Source organism: Echiichthys vipera (genome assembly GCF_963691815.1).
Source record: "Echiichthys vipera genome assembly, chromosome: 3".
Classification (NCBI taxonomy): Eukaryota; Metazoa; Chordata; class Actinopteri; order Perciformes; family Trachinidae; genus Echiichthys; species Echiichthys vipera.
The window spans coordinates 3,999,542-4,018,973 of NC_139828.1; the positions used below are offsets into that span (position 1 = coordinate 3,999,542).

The 19,432-nt window shown below is 42.7% G+C and overlaps 1 protein-coding gene across 1 annotated transcript; it reads left to right on the forward strand.

Moving 5' to 3' along the window:
- Positions 1-1,073: 1,073 nt before the first annotated feature.
- Positions 1,074-17,837, forward strand: LOC310945201 (dual specificity protein phosphatase 22-B-like). The gene is made up of 7 exons (XM_083911228.1): positions 1,074-1,192; positions 1,307-1,340; positions 4,208-4,290; positions 9,278-9,327; positions 10,682-10,756; positions 14,236-14,407; positions 16,376-17,837. Exons 1-7 carry the CDS (start codon positions 1,172-1,174, stop codon positions 16,520-16,522), a joined length of 582 nt encoding a protein of 193 aa, XP_083767354.1. The 5' UTR covers positions 1,074-1,171; the 3' UTR covers positions 16,523-17,837.
- The last annotated feature ends 1,595 nt before the right edge of the window (positions 17,838-19,432 follow it).

The following is a 19,432-nucleotide window of genomic DNA, read 5'->3' on the forward strand; positions in this document are numbered from 1 at the left end:
CAGCTGATCAGAGCTGAGTTTTCACATTTAATTTACTGATTTTATTTGAGAATATTGACATTTTTTTTGCACTTGGCATGTATTTTTTCATTTATATGGGGTCGCCGGTTCGAGTCCCTGTGTGGACCAATGAATGGAGCATGGATTGGTGGCTGGAGAGGTGCCAGTTCATCTCCTGGGCACTGCAGAGGTGCTGTTGAGCAAGGCACCGAACCCCCAACTGCTCGGGGCAGCCCCCTCACTCTGACATCTCTCCATTAATTGCATGTATATAGGTCCTGTTTGTGCATGTGTGTATTTCGGGCCTGTGTGTGTGTGTGTGTGTGTGTGTGTGTGTGTAACCTGTATAATAATAACAGAGTGAAAAAATTTAATTTCCCTTGCAGGATTAATAAAGGAATTCTTATTAATATTATTTTGAGACCCCAGAGATGAATATATATATAGATATAGAAAATCCTGGGGCGGCCGGTTGATGAGCGGTTACAGCCCCATGTAAAGAGGCTGAAGGTCCGCGAGGCAGCTGCCGCGGGTTCGACTCCCACCTGCAACCCTTTGCTGCATGTCTCCCCCTCTCTCTCTCTCTCCCTCACCCCATTTCCTGTCTGTCCTTTCTAATAAAAGGCTTGAAAACTGCCCAAAAAATAAATAAAATAGTGAAATTTCCGTGAGCAGAACGTTTGCAGAAGTGTGTTGGTTGTAGGACACCCTCGACCGCACGCTGCTGAAGCTTGAGAATATTGGCATGTATTTTGAGCCGCGTTCAGAAGCGCTCCTTGTACGGAGCAGCACCCAAGCAGATAGTGCCAGGCGATGCACTACTCCGCCCTCTGGCCCCTTAATCATCTTTGTCCGGCTGGTATGTGCCATTCACACAGTCCCATGACCCAACTCCTGCTCTAAATATAAGTATCCAAGCAGCAGCGCTAAGGTCACATTACGTCATCCCAAGCAGAGCATTCCCAATCAAGTAGCACTCGGGGTATGAGCCGTGGAGGCGTCGAAGGCTTAACGATATCCAGGGTCACAATAAAGTCATGGGGGCGGGTTTGAAAAGGATGGGACGCAGTGAGAGTTTGTGACGGGGCTGATCGGAGGGAGCGAAACACTTCTGGAGCTCAAGAAAAATCCAAATTGTGTCCTAAATTTGAGGACGAGACTTCTGTGCGACATGGGTAATGGAATAAATAAGGTACAGTATCAAACCTCTATCCCCAAAAGGATTAAAAGAAACAAACTGAACCACCTCGTTGCACTTTCACAGCCTCTTCTTCCATCTTTTGATCACATGTCTAACGCTCTTTAGGTCCTGCCTGATCTGTACCTGGGGAATATCAAAGGTGAGACGTCCCGCCTCTTCGCCGTTTGAGTGAATAATCGATTTATATTCGGGGTAACGTAGTAGAGCGTGTTTCAGTTCCTCATACGGAGGGGCATGTGGTGAGATGCTACACTGAGCTCAGTTTCTATAGAGTGGAGAAGTCACAGCGTAGAGCAGAACCATTGAAGTCGTGTATTTTGGTGTTAAATTATCATTTCTGCCTCCGCGTGTGGGGGTCGGCGGCTAAGTCTCCGTCGGCAGCTGGAGGAAACAAATGATTTCTGAGGGTTGAGGGTTGAGGGTTGGTGTGGGAGGGGATGCCCCGCCGTGTGGGGGTGTCCCCGCTGTCAACTGTATTCCACATCTTTCCACGCAGCAGCACATGAGGTTGCTTGATGAGTATTTAAGACAAATATGTGTAACGTGAAATATCTTAAGAATACGGGTCAGTTTCTGTAAACACGACACGTATGAGGGAACCACTGTGAGAAATGCCGCGTTATCAAGGACCTTCTGATCTTCCTTTATCCTTCGTGCTCGGCTCATTTCACAACATCTCAGACCTTTTGTCTGTGCAACAACAAGTGCGAGCGAGTGAGGTGTGAAAGTGCAGTTTTACAGTGTAAGAAGATCCGTCGTACAAAGGCAGCACAGAAACTACAGAGGAAGTGAAGTTACAGTATAAAAGGAAAGTTTAAAGCTTTCAGGCTGGAAGACAAACTGCATTAGTCTTACTCTTCTGCCGTTTGAGGCTGATGAAAGAGAAAACCACGATCACAGAACCTGCGTCATCTTTAGAAAAACCTGGACGGTGACAGGGAACGAACGGGATCAAATGCAGTATCTAAAGAAATATCTAATATTTATATAATATCTTGAAAAGGCCTAAGCTTTCTAGTTCCTCCTGTAGTGCTTGAATTACCAAAAAGGGATATTTATGTCAATGAGTAGGCTACTTTAATTATATGTAGCTTTAGCAGAGGCTAACTCTCCAGCTAACACTAGCTTGTTGTATCTTGCTTTCGTCGTCTTTGTGTCGTTACTGCTAATGTTACATGCTGTTTTCACATAAATTGAACATTTCTCTGGTTTCATTATACTTTTATAAACACTTAACTCAATTCTACCCAGATATGTGGCTGCGTTCTGGCGTTTTAGGGGCACCATCACTGTTGCCACGCTCCCAGGGTCCAGTGTTCCTCAGCTCAGCTCGGCTTTACTCTTCATTACACACATTAAGTGTTCTTAGCAATGTTTTTTCTCTACCTCAAATGTTCAGTGTATGTTTCCTCAGGGTCAATATGTCGAAATCATCCACCTAGAGTGTAAATCCGCACACTTATGTTATACTGACTGAAACCTACAACCTCAAATTAGCGGACTTTAATTAATGTCTTGACTTTGGACATTTACGTCCAACTGAATTTGAAACTGCTTTAACGATGAACCACGGTTGTAAATCCCGACAGTATGACTGTTTCAATACTTAATTAGCGTCATTAACGCATTATGAAAAACTCATGGTCAATACTGTCCAGCATCAAAGATGGCAGCTTGGGTTTGTTTCCCGTCACTGAAAACGATGTCAAGTCAAGTCACGAGATCTTTATCGTCCCCGGAGGGCAGCAGCAAAAAAAACAACATTTTACAGGAAAACAATTAACGTCAATTCAACAATTAAACAAAGTGCAAAAGTGCCTCACTGGATAAAAACTGGATACAAATAAGGAGTTAAAGTGACCACAGTGCTGTTTAATGTTAATAAGGCCAACAGCCAGTGGAAGGCAGTGACAGCGCTCTGCAGATTTATGGTGTGCGTCCGTATTTTGGAGAGAAAAGGCTGTTAGCATTTTAATGTTTATGCAAACAAAAAATCAACAGTGCTGCTAATTTTATCTGTGCTTTTTAATTTAATTGAATCATTTAAAGCTTGGCGTGTATCAGTCCCTTTTTCCAGCACATTTGAACACGTGACAAAACCATTAACCGCGATAACGTGGGTCAAAACGGTCATACCATGTCATCTCTGTCTCCCTTTGCTTGCTTTTTCAGTTGGAACTGCGACGACAGCCCTTACACATCTCTGCTATGTTAGTTTATATCAAGAGAGGTATATTTGTCAATCTTTTAAATAACCTGGAAGACAGAAGTGTTATTTAAGTGTTATTTAAAGAGAACATAGAGCTGGGGAACATTAGACCTCTAGGACATCGGGACGACACGCCTCGCCTGTACTCAGCAGAGACATAGCTGTCGGTACCACGATGTGACACCCCGTAAAAATATTTATCTCATGACCGACACACTTGCGGATTTATGACCTTCAAGCCTCCGGCTCAGAGTGTCGGTTACATAATCAGGTTGTGTTTCATCCGCGAATATCGTCAGGATTTATATTAAGTACTCGTAAATTTATCCATGTTCCAGATCAGTTTTAGTGTTGTCGTGATGTAAATACAAACGCTCATGAGGTGTGAAATCGTCAGTCGGGTTAATATGGCTCAGTACAGACTTGTATAGGCGGCGTCAGCATCCTGCAAACCTGCAAAGCATGAGAAAAAGTGTCTCAAGTCACATCTGTCCAAGGTAGAAAAACATTTGGCTTCCTTTTGAAGAACAAAATTTGATTAGAACAATTACTGTTTCTTGCTTCTGGGCCAAGGTGGTGCACGGTTTTAGAAACATTGGTTTTCCGGTTTTTCTTTCAGTTCAAAACCAGAGAAAACTTTGAAGGGCCACATTTGCTTGGAACACAGGAGGGGAGGGGGGGGGCGTGTTGTTGTTGTCGGGTAGAAAATGCTTAATTTAGGTCGCACCTCACACGGGCTGAGTTTTGATTGGACGGAAGGAATATTTCAGGTGACGCGTTTCCTTTGTGATCCGCAGATGCACGAGACAGGGAGCTGCTGGCACAGCGCAACATCACCCACATCCTGTCCATCCACGACACGGCTGCACCCATCCTGGAGGTGAGCTGCATGACATCGAGCTGTGTGACCCTCTGACCCTGACCACTAAGTCCACAACAGCCCCTGAACTCACCGGGGCTGTCCCCCCATCAGTGCTCCTGCTACTCGTTCTGAACGTGTTAAATGTTGGCAGAAGACCCCCGGGGTGCCCCTCTTGTCTTTTTCTGACTAAATATTTTCATAAAGGCCGCAGCTGACAAGTGTTTTCTTTTAATATGTCATATTACAAAATACATTTTCCAATTGCTAAGTCTGAAAATGTCACATTTCCCCCAAACCTGAGGGGAATTCGCCCACTTGGGAAGCCTGAACTAATACATTTTTAGTATTTTATGCTTGAAAACTGACTTAAACATCTATAAAAATGGATTGACAAGGGGTCTAAATGAATTTCCTTTCCACAAAAGTCAGATTGGTGTCAAAGGTTGTTGAAATAGAGCTCTTCAATTTGTGTGAAAGTCAGATGTTGTTAGTTTCAAATATTGCACGGAAAGTCCTCGTTTCTTGTATCGGTCACAAGAGCTGGAATTCACCAGGTTTCACTAAATGAGCCGTTTATTTCTGACTGACTTCAATATTGTGTGAGATTCCAGTGAATGTCTGAACAGATTTGTGTGCCGTTCTCAGTCCGTCACGCAGCTGCGATGCAGATGCACGCCGTCAAACCGGGAGACGTTTCTCACACGGGACGGTTTTAGCCGAGCAGCTTGAAGCCCGTAAAGTCTTGAAAGTGCAACTGCATTAAAAAAAAGAGGTTTCTGGTTTTTCACGGCTGTATTTAGACGTGGCGATTTGTGTATGCGAGGCAGAGAAACCTTTTTATTATGCGTGTATGTGAGCGAGTGAGTGTGAGAAGAGGTGATCATTGTGAGAAGCTTGTTGAACGTAGAGTTTTGCCCGTGCGGTGGCTGTAAAAGTGCAAAATCTGTGGAAAATAACGTTGAATTTAGAGACGTTAACATGTCATAATAGTAACGAAAGATCCATTTGAAGCTAAATTGAATGGCCGTTTCGTTTGAGTGGCATTTTCTATCTCCGTCTTCGTTTGGCTCGTTTTTGGAAATCGTGATCTTCAGCGTCTGCTTTCACAACTTTCATCTTTTCTTGCTGAAAGCGAGCATGAAAAGCGCTCGGAGAGAGCTCTGTACACTTTCTCCATCCATGCTAGCATGTTTCATTGAACTCTGAAGAGAAACAGCAACTTGTATTACGGTATCACTACCCAAACCGGTCAACCACCAAAACCTTTTTTATCAGGTCCTGGGCTTTGAAACGATGTATGACTACCTTTCATCCAGCCGCCCTTTAATCCCAGCTGCCGTACAAATGTTTGATCTCGATCACAAGAGTGATGCAGCTTCTTTGAGCTCTGTGGCACAACCGTGACTCAGGCCTGTGTTACCAGTGTGGGCCGAATGGCCAGATGGGAGGGCCTATTTGCATACCTAACAGTCAAACTGCTGACTGATCGATTTCTTGGAAGACAGCGTGATGGTTCCTGAGAGAGGAAGGCAGAATTTGCAACCACCACAAGTCTCTGAGGTCGGACTTGCCCTTTACTGCACATTATGAGGCTTAAATTAACACACCACAAATTAAAATGACCAGGTTTTAAGGAGCGAAATCGGAGCCTTTTTGCATGTAGACAAATTTAGGTAACACTTTATATTAAAGTGTATATATTCACCATTAAGTAGTTGCTTATAAGCAGGAATATTACAATAGGATACTTACTCTGCATGACTGTATGCTACAACTAGGCCCTTAACTCCAAGTTCCCCCTCAATAACCTCCTAATAACTGCTCACTGATGGTTTGTAAAGAAGTTGAATGAATTATGATTTTAATATGCTTTGCTCAGTATGAACCTTATAAGGTGATATTACCATAAGCATAATCTTTCTCCCTTAATCACATGTAATAAAATGTATTTAGACAATTTGGAAATACTTCCAAAATACACACTACGCACGCTAAAAAGTGGGCTAGAATCGCCTCCACACGGCTCACACCTCAGTACACGCACACGCGCATGCACGCACGCACACACGCACGCACACAGACACAGACAGACAGACACACACGCACACGCACACACACATTCTTGTGGTTCTACCAACTTTAAGACCCATACTGAGCAAAGTATATTAAGGCTGTAATTAATGCAAAAAAACAACAACAAAACAGATGAGTATGCAGTTATTGTTGAGGGAAAACTCTTAGTTAATGGTCTAGTAGTTGTAGAATATGGTTATGCAGAATAAAGCATTTATAATGACTAATAAAGAGCTAATATACACACTGATAAGTGACTAGTTAATGGTGAATACGTGCACCTTAACATCAAGTGTTACTGAAAATGAATTTCTGCACTTATACACGATTTGCATCCACATTGTTTGTGAGTGTGTTCATGCTTTCTGTCCTCCTGGGTTTGATTTGACAGAGTCAGTTATTACACTGACATGAGAGCTACATATGTGTGTGTGTGTGTGTGTGTGTGTGTGTGTGTGCCAACCTGTCTGGAGCACTTCCAGAGCTCGGCGTGTCCCAGAGGACTCTGGGGTTTTTGCAGCGGTGCAGTCATAGCGGGACAAGGTAGTTTCTGTCCATTGCATGTACCATCAGCTGCCAGGTGCAAAGTACTGAAAACACACACACACACACACACACACACACACGTTAAGTTGTGACCTACCACAACATCAGGGTCAGAGGGGCAAAGTTTCGGGGGGCCGTCCAATGCACAGAAACAGGAAGTGTGTTCGAGCGGGTGTTCAAACCTGATGACCTGACAGGATGAGACACTTGTTAAAGGTTGTGCAGTCGTTAATTCAACAGGTTTATCTGCAGAAAATACACTTTACACTCTACTGTAGAAAATACACTCTACCCTCTACTGCAGAAAACACACTCTACCCTCTACTGTAGAAAATACACTCTACCCTCTACTGTAGAAAATACACTCTACCCTCTACTGCAGAAAATACACTCTACCCTCTACTGTAGAAAACACACTCTACCCTCTACTGTAGAAAATACACTCTACCCTCTACCGCAGAAAATACACTCTACCCTCTACTGCAGAAAATACACTCTACCCTCTACCGTAGAAAATACACTCTACCCTCTACTGTAGAAAACACACTCTACCCTCTACTGCAGAAAATACACTCTACCCTCTACTGCAGAAAATACACTCTACCCTCTACTGTAGAAAATACACTCTACCCTCTACTGTAGAAAATACACTCTACCCTCTACTGTAGAAAACACACTCTACCCTCTACTGTAGAAAACACACTCTACCCTCTACTGTAGAAAATACACTCTACCTTCTACTGTAGAAAACACACTCTACCCTCTACTGTAGAAAACACACTCTACCCTCTACTGTAGAAAATACACTCTACCCTCTACTGTAGAAAATACACTCTACCCTCTACTGCAGAAAATACACTCTACCCTCTACTGCAGAAAATACACTCTACCCTCTACTGTAGAAAACACACTCTACCCTCTACTGTAGAAAATACACTCTACCCTCTACTGTAGAAAATACACTCTACCCTCTACTGCAGAAAATACACTCTACCCTCTACTGTAGAAAATACACTCTACCCTCTACTGCAGAAAATACACTCTACCATCTACTGCAGAAAATACACTCTACCCTCTACTGCAGAAAATACACTCTACCCTCTACTGTAGAAAATACACTCTACCCTCTACTGCAGAAAATACACTCTACCCTCTACTGCAGAAAATACACTCTACCATCTACTGCAGAAAATACACTCTACCCTCTACTGCAGAAAATACACTCTACCCTCTACTGCAGAAAATACACTCTACCATCTACTGCAGAAAATACACTCTACCCTCTACTGCAGAAAATACACTCTACCCTCTACTGCAGAAAATACACTCTACCATCTACTGCAGAAAATACACTCTACCCTCTACTGCAGAAAATACACTCTACCCTCTACTGCAGAAAATACACTCTACCCTCTACTGCAGAAAATACACTCTACCCTCTACTGTAGAAAATACACTCTACCCTCTACTGCAGAAAATACACTCTACCATCTACTGCAGAAAATACACTCTACCCTCTACTGCAGAAAATACACTCTACCCTCTACTGCAGAAAATACACTCTACCATCTACTGCAGAAAATACACTCTACCCTCTACCGTAGAAAATACACTCTACCCTCTACTGTAGAAAATACACTCTACCCTCTACTGTAGAAAATACACTCTACCCTCTACTGTAGAAAATACACTCTACCCTCTACTGCAGAAAATACACTCTACCCTCTACTGTAGAAAACACACTCTACCCTCTACTGTAGAAAATACACTCTACTCTACTGTAGAAAATACACTCTACCCTCTACTGCAGAAAATACACTCTACCCTCTACTGTAGAAAATACACTCTACCCTCTACTGCAGAAAATACACTCTACCATCTACTGCAGAAAATACACTCTACCCTCTACTGTAGAAAATACACTCTACCCTCTACTGTAGAAAATACACTCTCCCCTCTACTGCAGAAAATACACTCTACCCTCTACTGTAGAAAATACACTCTACCCTCTACTGCAGAAAATACACTCTACCCTCTACTGCAGAAAATACACTCTACCCTCTACTGTAGAAAATACACTCTACCCTCTACTGTAGAAAATACACTCTACCCTCTACTGTAGAAAACACACTCTACCCTCTACTGCAGAAAATACACTCTACCCTCTACCGTAGAAAACACACTCTACCCTCTACTGCAGAAAATACACTCTACCATCTACTGTAGAAAATACACTCTACCCTCTACTGTAGAAAATACACTCTACCCTCTACTGTAGAAAATATTCTCTACCCTCTACTGCAGAAAATACACTCTACCCTCTACTGCAGAAAACACACTCTACGGTGTGTGTCGAGTCTAAACTACTCCCCTCTTTGTCCTCCAGGACATGTCGTACCTGTGTATATCTGCAGCTGACCACTCTAAGCAAAACCTGTGAGTATTCATATGACACATATGTGTATCATGAATATATGAGATCCACTTTGACTGAAACTTCCTCATTATTTGATATAATGTATGTACTGTATCTGTAGAAGAGTCCAACAACAGTCTAATTACATTGTTAAAGTGTAACCATAGAGACCGTTTGTGTAAAATGAACATCTTAATAGCTCATGAACATGTTTTTATTTTAGTTATGAAAGGATTTTAGTATTTATTTACGACATTATGATCGAATATAAAAGTATAATAATAAGTCTAAGTTACTTCGAGTGGATCAGCCACCGAAACATTATGTAAGGTGTTGTTGTTTTTGTTTATTTACATTTATTTGCATAAATTCAGGAAGTGACATCACACACATTCTGTTTAAGACCCTTGATGAGAGAAAGGGGAGGGGGATACATAAGAGTTTTTCTTCTTCTTCTCCTTTTCAGGCACAAATTGCATCAAATGTTGCTGTTTTCTGTGCAAATGCTGTTGTAATGAATGCAGCCTGACATAAATGAAGAGATGAAATGAATGAAATGAAGTATAACCATAATTATACTATAAGTTAATCATACAGTTTGTCTTCTGTCGGAGGGCAGATGAATATTTCATGTGATAAAAAACTTCAGAATAAAAGGAGAAACACACACACACACACACACACACACACACACACACACACACACACACACACACACACACACACACACACACACACACACACACACACACACACACACACACACACACACACACACACACACACACACACACACACAGGCCCGAAATACACACACATGCACAGACAGGACCTATGTACATGCAATTAATGGAGAGATGTTAGAGCGAGGGGGCTGCCAGTGACCGGCGCCCCGAGCTGTTGGGGGTTCGGTGCCTTGCTCAACAGCACCTCAGCAGTGCCCAGGAGATGAACTGGCACCTCTCCAGCCACCAGTCCACGCTCCATACATGGTCCACACAGGGGGAAATTCTTCTGTCACAGCAGCAACAGAATATTAAAAAATAAGATAAAATAAGATAAAAAATGGCAAAAATAAGCAATAAAGTTCAATTTAAAAAGGGAAGAAATAGAAATAGACATATGTACATATTCACATGATAAAGTGCAGTTGTTCTTGTTTTGTAATAATATAGTATTAAGTAAATAAATATGATTAAATAAGTCCAAATAGTGCAATAACAGAAGTGACCTTGGTAAAGGTATGTTGCACAGTGCAGGGTACAGGATGAGGTCAACGGTCTATTAGGAGCAGTGCTGAAATGTGGTGGTTAAATATATTATTATATATTATTATATTAGTTAATCCAGTGTCTAATATGATAACTCCAACAGGACCCAGCACTTCAGAGACAGCATCATGTTCATCCACGAGTCCCGGCTGAAGGGAGAGGGCTGCCTCGTTCACTGGTGAGTGAAGATGAATCATAAAAATACCATCATACATGTTTTAATGCGCTAAATATTTAAATCACGTTCTAAATCAAGACTCGACCGAAGGAATTTTTCTTCTTCTTCTTCTACTTCTTTTTCTTCTTCACCTCCTCCTTCTTCCTTTTCTTCTTCACCTTCTTCTTCTTCTTCACCTCCTCCTTTTCTTATTCACCTCCTTCTTCTTCACCTCCTTCTTCTTCTTCCTCTTCTCCTTCTTCTTCTTCAGCTCCTTCTTCTTCTTCACCTCCTCCTTCTTCTTCTTCCTCTTCTCCTTCTTCTTCTTCACCTCCTCCTTCTTCTTCTTCCTCTTCTCCTTCTTCTTCTTCAGCTCCTTCTTCTTCTTCCTCTTCTTCCTCTTCTCCTTCTTCTTCTTCACCTCCTCCTTCTTCTTCTTCCTCTTCTCCTTCTTCTTCACCTCCTTCTTCTTCAGCTCCTTCTTCTTCACCTCCTTCTTCTTCACCTCCTCCTTCTTCTTCTTCTTCAGCTCCTTCTTCTTCACCTCCTTCTTCTTCACCTCCTCCTTCTTCTTCACCTCCTCCTTCTTCTTCACCTCCTTCTTCTTCTTCACCTCCTCCTTCTTCTTCACCTCCCCCTTCTTCTTCTTCACCTCCTTCTTCTTCTTCTTCACCTCCTTCTTCTTCTTCACCTCCTTCTTCTTCCTCTTCTTCACCTCCTTCTTCTTCTTCACCTCCTTCTTCTTCTTCTTCTCCTTCCCCCTTCTTCTTCTTCACCTCCTTCTTCTTCTTCACCTCCTTCTTCTTCTTCACCTCCTCCTTCTTCTTCTTCACCTTCTTCTTCTTCTTCACCTCCTCCTTCTTCTTCTTCTTCACCTCCTTCTTCTTCTTCTTCACCTCCTTCTTCTTCTTCCTCTTCTCCTTCTTCTTCACCTCCTTCTTCTTCACCTCCTCCTTCTTCTTCTATTTCTTCTTCTTCACCTCCTTCTTCTTCACCTCCTTCTTCTTCTTCTATTTCTTCTTCTTCACCTCCTTCTTCTTCACCTCCTTCTTCTTCTTCTATTTCTTCTTCTTCACCTCCTTCTTCTTCTTCTTCTTCCTTTTCTTCTTCACCTCCTCCTTCTTCTTCTTCCTCACCTCCTCCTTCTTCCTTTTCTTCTTCATCTCCTTCTTCTTCTTCACCTCCTTCTTCACCTCCTTCTTCTTCTTCTTCACCTCCTTCTTCTTCTTCTTCACCTCCTTCTTCTTCTTCTTCTTCACCTCCTCCTTCTTCTTCCTCTTCTCCTTCTTCTTCACCTCCTCCTTCTTCTTCTTCACCTCCTTCTTCTTCTTCTTCTTCACCTCCTTCTTCTTCTTCTTCACCTCCTCCTTCTTCTTCTTCCTCTTCTCCTTCTTCTTCTTCAGCTCCTTCTTCTTCACCTCCTTCTTCTTCACCTCCTCCTTCTTCTTCTTCTTCAGCTCCTTCTTCTTCACCTCCTTCTTCTTCACCTCCTTCTTCTTCACCTCCTCCTTCTTCTTCACCTCCTCCTTCTTCTTCACCTCCTTCTTCTTCTTCACCTCCTTCTTCTTCTTCTTCACCTCCTTCTTCTTCTTCACCTCCTTCTTCTTCCTCTTCTTCACCTCCTTCTTCTTCTTCACCTCCTTCTTCTTCTCCTTCCCCCTTCTTCTTCTTCACCTCCTTCTTCTTCTTCACCTCCTTCTTCTTCTTCACCTCCTCCTTCTTCTTCTTCACCTTCTTCTTCTTCTTCACCTCCTCCTTCTTCTTCTTCTTCACCTCCTTCTTCTTCTTCTTCACCTCCTTCTTCTTCTTCCTCTTCTCCTTCTTCTTCACCTCCTTCTTCTTCACCTCCTTCTTCTTCACCTCCTCCTTCTTCTTCTATTTCTTCTTCTTCACCTCCTTCTTCTTCACCTCCTTCTTCTTCTTCTATTTCTTCTTCTTCACCTCCTTCTTCTTCTTCTTCTTCCTTTTCTTCTTCACCTCCTCCTTCTTCTTCTTCCTCACCTCCTCCTTCTTCCTTTTCTTCTTCATCTCCTTCTTCTTCTTCACCTCCTTCTTCACCTCCTTCTTCTTCACCTCCTTCTTCTTCTTCTTCTTCTTCTTCACCTCCTCCTTCTTCTTCTTCACCTCCTTCTTCTTCTTCTTCCTTTTCTTCTTCACCTCCTTCTTCTTCACCTCCTTCTTCTTCTTCTTCCTTTTCTTCTTCACCTCCTTCTTCTTCACCTCCTTCTTCTTCACCTCCTTCTTCTTCTTCCTCTTCTCCTTCTTCTTCTTCAGCTCCTTCTTCTTCACCTCCTTCTTCTTCACCTCCTCCTTCTTCTTCTTCTTCAGCTCCTTCTTCTTCACCTCCTTCTTCTTCACCTCCTCCTTCTTCTTCACCTCCTTCTTCTTCTTCACCTCCTCCTTCTTCTTCTTCACCTCCCCCTTCTTCTTCTTCACCTCCTTCTTCTTCTTCTTCACCTCCTTCTTCTTCTTCACCTCCTTCTTCTTCCTCTTCTTCACCTCCTTCTTCTTCTTCACCTCCTTCTTCTTCTTCTTCTCCTTCCCCCTTCTTCTTCTTCACCTCCTTCTTCTTCTTCACCTCCTTCTTCTTCTTCACCTCCTCCTTCTTCTTCTTCACCTTCTTCTTCTTCTTCACCTCCTCCTTCTTCTTCTTCTTCACCTCCTTCTTCTTCTTCTTCACCTCCTTCTTCTTCTTCCTCTTCTCCTTCTTCTTCACCTCCTTCTTCTTCACCTCCTTCTTCTTCACCTCCTCCTTCTTCTTCTATTTCTTCTTCTTCACCTCCTTCTTCTTCACCTCCTTCTTCTTCTTCTATTTCTTCTTCTTCACCTCCTTCTTCTTCTTCTTCTTCCTTTTCTTCTTCACCTCCTCCTTCCTCTTCTTCCTCACCTCCTCCTTCTTCCTTTTCTTCTTCATCTCCTTCTTCTTCTTCACCTCCTTCTTCACCTCCTTCTTCTTCTTCTTCACCTCCTTCTTCTTCTTCTTCTTCTTCTTCACCTCCTCCTTCTTCTTCTTCATCTTCTCCTTCTTCTTCACCTCCTCCTTCTTCTTCTTCACCTCCTTCTTCTTCTTCTTCTTCTTCACCTCCTTCTTCTTCTTCTTCACCTCCTCCTTCTTCTTCTTCTTCTTCTTCACCTCCTTCTTCTTCTTCTTCTTCTTCACCTTCTTCACCTCCTACTTCACCTCCTCCTTCTTCTTCTTCTTCTTCTTCTTGTATTTGTCTAAAGGGGATTTTTGCTGACTGGAGGTCTTCATATTTTCTTTTTTAACCTAATTTTCATTTTCAACCACATCACTGTCAGCACCCTGGACACATTCTGGTTAATGCTGCCATCGTAGATTTCATTACCTTTCATCTGTTCTCATATCAAACAGGACATGATCAAGCATTTAACCGCAGCTTTAGGACTAAAGGGGGTTTCACTTCTTTGTACGCTAAAGAAGAGACTCAACTGGCATTGATGCTGTGATGGTGTGGTGCTGTGATGCTGTGTGCTCTCAGTGTGGCAGGAGTGTCCCGCAGTGTGACTCTGGTGGTGGCTTACATCATGACGGTGACGGGGCGCGGCTGGGTGGAGTCTCTGGCGGCGGTGAGGGCCGCTCGGCCATGTGCGGGGCCCAACCTGGGCTTCCTCCGGCAGCTGGAGGAGTTTGAAAACACAGAACTGACAGAAGTGAGTGACGTCCCAGCGGACCCTATGATCATTTAGATTTCATCATCATCAAACGCCATTCTTCTTATATTGTATTAGGTGACGTTACAACTATTAATGGAGAGTCGCTAACAGCCGGCTTGGCTAACACTGATTAGCTCGGGGCATCGTGGTGAAGGCATTCAAAGCAAACCTCTGCAGCAGCATGAGAAGAGTCCCTACACACAAAACAAAGCACCAACAGCGTAGTTAGTGAAGCCAGAGTTTATTAAAAGTGTGTTTTAAAGACTTACCTACTGGCCCCTGTACCAGCTCCTCTCATAGTAAAGTCCATTACAGTGGATTACCAAAGTCAATCCCAAAGGAAGGAGCCCATTGGTGCTTTGTTTTGAGTGTAGGGACTCTTCTCATGCTGCTGCAGAGGTTTGGTGTTATTTTCAGCAGTATTAGTGGTTAAAAAAGACCTTTGAATGCCTTCACCGTACTGCCCCGAGCTAATCACTGTTAGCGACGTCCGTCTGTTAGCGACTCTCTTGGATTTCTCTGTTAATAGTTGTTACACTAAAAAAACTCAATGGCTTATCTGATGTATTTAAGTGCCAGAAAAGACAATCTGATGATTTCACCCTGGAATGACACGTAAACGAAGTCTTTTTGGTGCCTTAATTTAGCCGTTGTGGTCATACAAATGTCTAATGCGATAAAATGATGAAGTGATGACATTTGATATCCAAAAGGTCAACTTCACTGTGACACCATCATGTTTCATAACTCAGAGATTTGGTCAGCTGCTGAATTGGTGACACTAAACTTGAAATGGTGGTGATTGTAGAGATCTGAAGAAGCTCCCTGTTTCACAAACAAACACTTATTAAATCCCTTCCAAGTCTTCACTACCAATGTTCTGTAAATCTGGACGGTTTGGACGTAAACTACAACTTGGCTGGTTAATGGAGGCATAGAAGGTGCTAATTCCAGTTTTACTAAAGATGATTTTTGTTTGGCAATTATGCTTTTTTAATTGACAGTGAAGATGCAGACAAGAAGCGGGGGGGGAGGGGATCTGTGGTTGGAATCAAACCGTGGACGTTGTGATCATAGTTAGTGGCATGTAACCACTTGTCTAACAGGACGCTCCAGCCTGTTTCACTTCTGACAGATGCAACAACCACCGACCTCTGATTACACCCAGTTGGCTGTGGGCAGAAGTGTTGCAGTTGCAGTTTGTCAGATTGTATAGAAGTCAATGAGAAAAAGAGCCTAAACTTCTCACTTGATTTATTTCCTCAGTAATCATTTTCCTAATGAGTTTATGTCTCAATCTCTAGTTCTAAGTCTTCTTCAATATGCTATGATCTTTATTTAGTCAGTTATGGTCCCATTCAGAGTCAAACAGACCATAAAGCAGGGGATGCTTTAGGGCGGGGCTACAGGGTAGAGGTTTAGTTATGTGTGTGCGTGATACCGTGAATTTTTGGGTGCCGTCTGTGTTAAGGTCTCATGACTCTGACCCTCGCGCAGTGTGTTTTCACCTCAGTAAAGTCAATTGTAACATTTTGTTCACATAAAAATGTTGTGCTCAGCGCTCGGCTGCACCCTGCTAACAAAGCTAACGCTAGCTGGTGATGCCTAACAGGGACACTGCCGATTTCCAACTGATTCCCGTCAACGAAGCGTTCTCCGCTCAGCTGCTAGCAGTACTCAGTTGGATGACTCCCACTATCAGCATTTAGCTTAGCGCATTCGAAACAACACTGGCCTAGCGATTTAAAAAACCATGATGGCGGCGGTCACAAGGACAAACTCATGCCCATGAAACACACTTTCCCTTACCACTAGTAACCAGGGTGTTGCCAAAACAACCAGGGCTGAAAGCTAACTTTAACTATCCTCCTCGTTTCATCCCCGTCTCCTTGACTCTGTGTCTCAGCTGTCATTTAGTCATTTGACTCACTTCTACACTATCTCTGCTCTCCCCTCTGTATCCAGTATCGGGCGTGGTGGAAGGACCGATACGGGAAAGACTCACTCAACGACAACGAGGAGATGGAAACGCTTTTAACCCGCAAATCAGACAGAAGCAGCAATACCATGACAACCAGCATCACCCCTGCTCTGGGCACGAGGGGCACCTGAAAAAAAAATGTCTTTCTGAGAGTCTCGTTTTTTCCTGAACTCAGCTGAGGGACGGGCGGGCATCGAACCCACCCTACAAGACCCGACGAGCTGTTTGCCTTTATCACCCATCCTGCAGAGCAAAGCCACAGCAGGAACACGTTCTGTATCGATATGATGTGTTGAGTTTGCAGAGAAGGAGTCCTGCGTGGAGGGAGGGGGGGATTTTTTCATGTCACTATCCCCGTCCCCCCCTCGTCGTGTCATGTCCTCCGCTCTAACTGTCAAAACAACACGCAAGGGCGGCCAAGCGTGCCGCCGAGGACACAGAGTCCACTGTGTGAACTCCCGTTTCGCCGCGCTCGCTCCCCCTGTCACTTACGTTATGCTGTGTCTTCTACTTGAAATATGAGTGTTACTCTCTGTATACAGTGTGAAAGCTGGAGAATACGGCGTCTTCCAGTAAAACAGTTTCGGGAGCAGCGTTTATCTATTGACGAGTGTTTCATTTTGTTTGTATCGTAAAATATTGTGTGTGTGTTCTGAAAAAGACTCTTAATTACGCCACTATAACGAGACTGCATTCAGTTTTACATCAGCAGCTCAGGGAGTTATGGATTCACACCTACAGCTGCACCAGACTATGACTTAACATCCATTTATTATTATTAATTATGATTTAATTCGGAAAAGTGAACATTTCTTTATCTGTTTTGGAGATATGGTTCCTAACCTGAGGGCTGGGGCCACAATAGGGATCAGAAAGCACAAAATAATGTTATTTCTGCTGCACAAGAGTGTCGATATGTTTAGATTTGATTGGGAATTAAATGATATTATTCAGCGTTTCCTGACTTTCATAAAGGCTTCAGTGGAACTGGTCAGTGGTGGACGTTGTATTCGGATCTTTTACTCCAGTTAAAACAATAGCAGCAAGTGAAACGTCCTGATGGAGGCATCAGACGTTCAATGTTTAATGTAGTTGTAGCATTGACATTTTTTTAACAATCATTATATTTTATAAGCTGATCATGCAGTACTAACCTACAGCGGCACCAGACTATAACTTAACATCCATTTATTATTATTTAATATGATTTAATTCGAAAAGTGAACATTTCTTTATCTGTTTTGGAGATATGGTTCCTAACCTGAGGGCTGGGGCCACAATAGGGATCAGAAAGCACAAAATAATGTTATTTCTGCTGCACCAGAGTGTCAATATGTTTAGATTTGATTGGGAATTAAATGATATTATCAAGCATTTCCTGACTTTCATAAAGTTTAAATGAGCTCCAGCTCGACCACCTGTACTGTGACAAGGTTTCTTAGAAGTTAATGTATCAGTAATGATAATAAAATAATGTGTTCATTTAACGTGTAATTAAAAGTCAACAAAATCATCCCATGTTCATTTCTGTTTATGTTCTTATATACAACAAATAAGCCATCAAGAGGTTTCTTTGTCTATGACCTATTGAAGGAGAAATCCGGGAGAGACGCTAACAGCTGAGCGTGGCTAACAGTGATTAGCTCGGGGAAGCACAGTGAAGGCATTCAAAGGTCTTTTTTAACCACTAATGCTGCTGAAAATAACAGCAAACCTCTGCAGCAGCATGAGAAGAGTCCATACACACAAAACAAAGCACCAATGGGCTCCTTCCTTTGGGATTGACTTTGGTAATCCACTGTAATGGACTTTACTATGAGAGGAGCTGGTACAGGGGCCAGTAGGTAAGTCTTTGAAACACTCTTTTAATAAACTCTGGCTTCACTAACTACGCTGTTGCTGCTCTGTTTTGTGTGTAGGGACTCTTCTCATGCCGCTGCAGAGGTTTGCTGTTATTTTCAACAGTATTAGTGGTTAAAAAAGACCTTTGAATGCCTTCACCGTACTGCAACTCTCCGGGATTTATCCATTAATAGTTGTAACATGACAACTGCCTCGATGGCTTATTTGATGCATGTAAGTGCCGAAAAAGACCCTGGGGTGATTTTGTACTGGAATGAGGTGACAGTTTGTTTTGGGTCACACCCACCGCCCCGCCCCTTCTCCCTATGCGAATTGTGGGCTCTTATACTAGGTCACCTGATCAAATTCTTCGCTCCGGACGTAATTTCTTAATTAAGACATATAAAAAATTATTGTTGCTGCTTTGTTTTGTGTGTAGGGACTCTTCTCATGCTGCTGTAGAGGTTTGATGTTATTTTCAGCAGCATTAGTGGTTAAAAAAGACCTTTGAATGCCTTCACCGTACTGCCCCATGCTAATCACTGTTAGCCGCATTCAGCTGTTAGCGACTCTACCTCTCTTGATGGCTAATTTGATGTATGTAAGTGCCGAAAAAGAACATGGGATGATACTGATACATAAACTTATAAGAAACCTTGTCACAGTGTAGGTGGTCGAGGTGGAGCTCATTTAAACTACTCTTTGCACTGTTGAGTAGTTTAATCTATAAAATGCATCAGTGTTAGCCACATCCGACTGTTAATACCAAATTTCTCCATTAATAGTTCACACACGAAAAAAACTGTCTCGATGGCTTATTTGATGCAGGTAAGAGTCGAAAAGGGCCGTGGGGTGATTTTGTGGCAGGATTTCCACTTTAATGTAATACTGACATGAGTCAAAACTGCAGAGAGAATGGATGTTTTTACTTCCACCACTGCCAAACGGTGGGAAATGACCTTTAATTGGTTGGTATTGTGTTTGAGACTTTATGTAAAGAACCATATATGGACTGTGGACATTTGGCTCACGCAATAACGCAATTTACTGTATTGTTTCTTTGTGGTATTCTATATAAATATGACACATGGTTAATAATAATAATCATATCTGGTCTGAGTCTCATCACCACAGATGTTCTGTAGAATCTTCCAATGGTTTTTCGTGCGCATCACTTCTGTGCCGGTCCGCTCACAGTC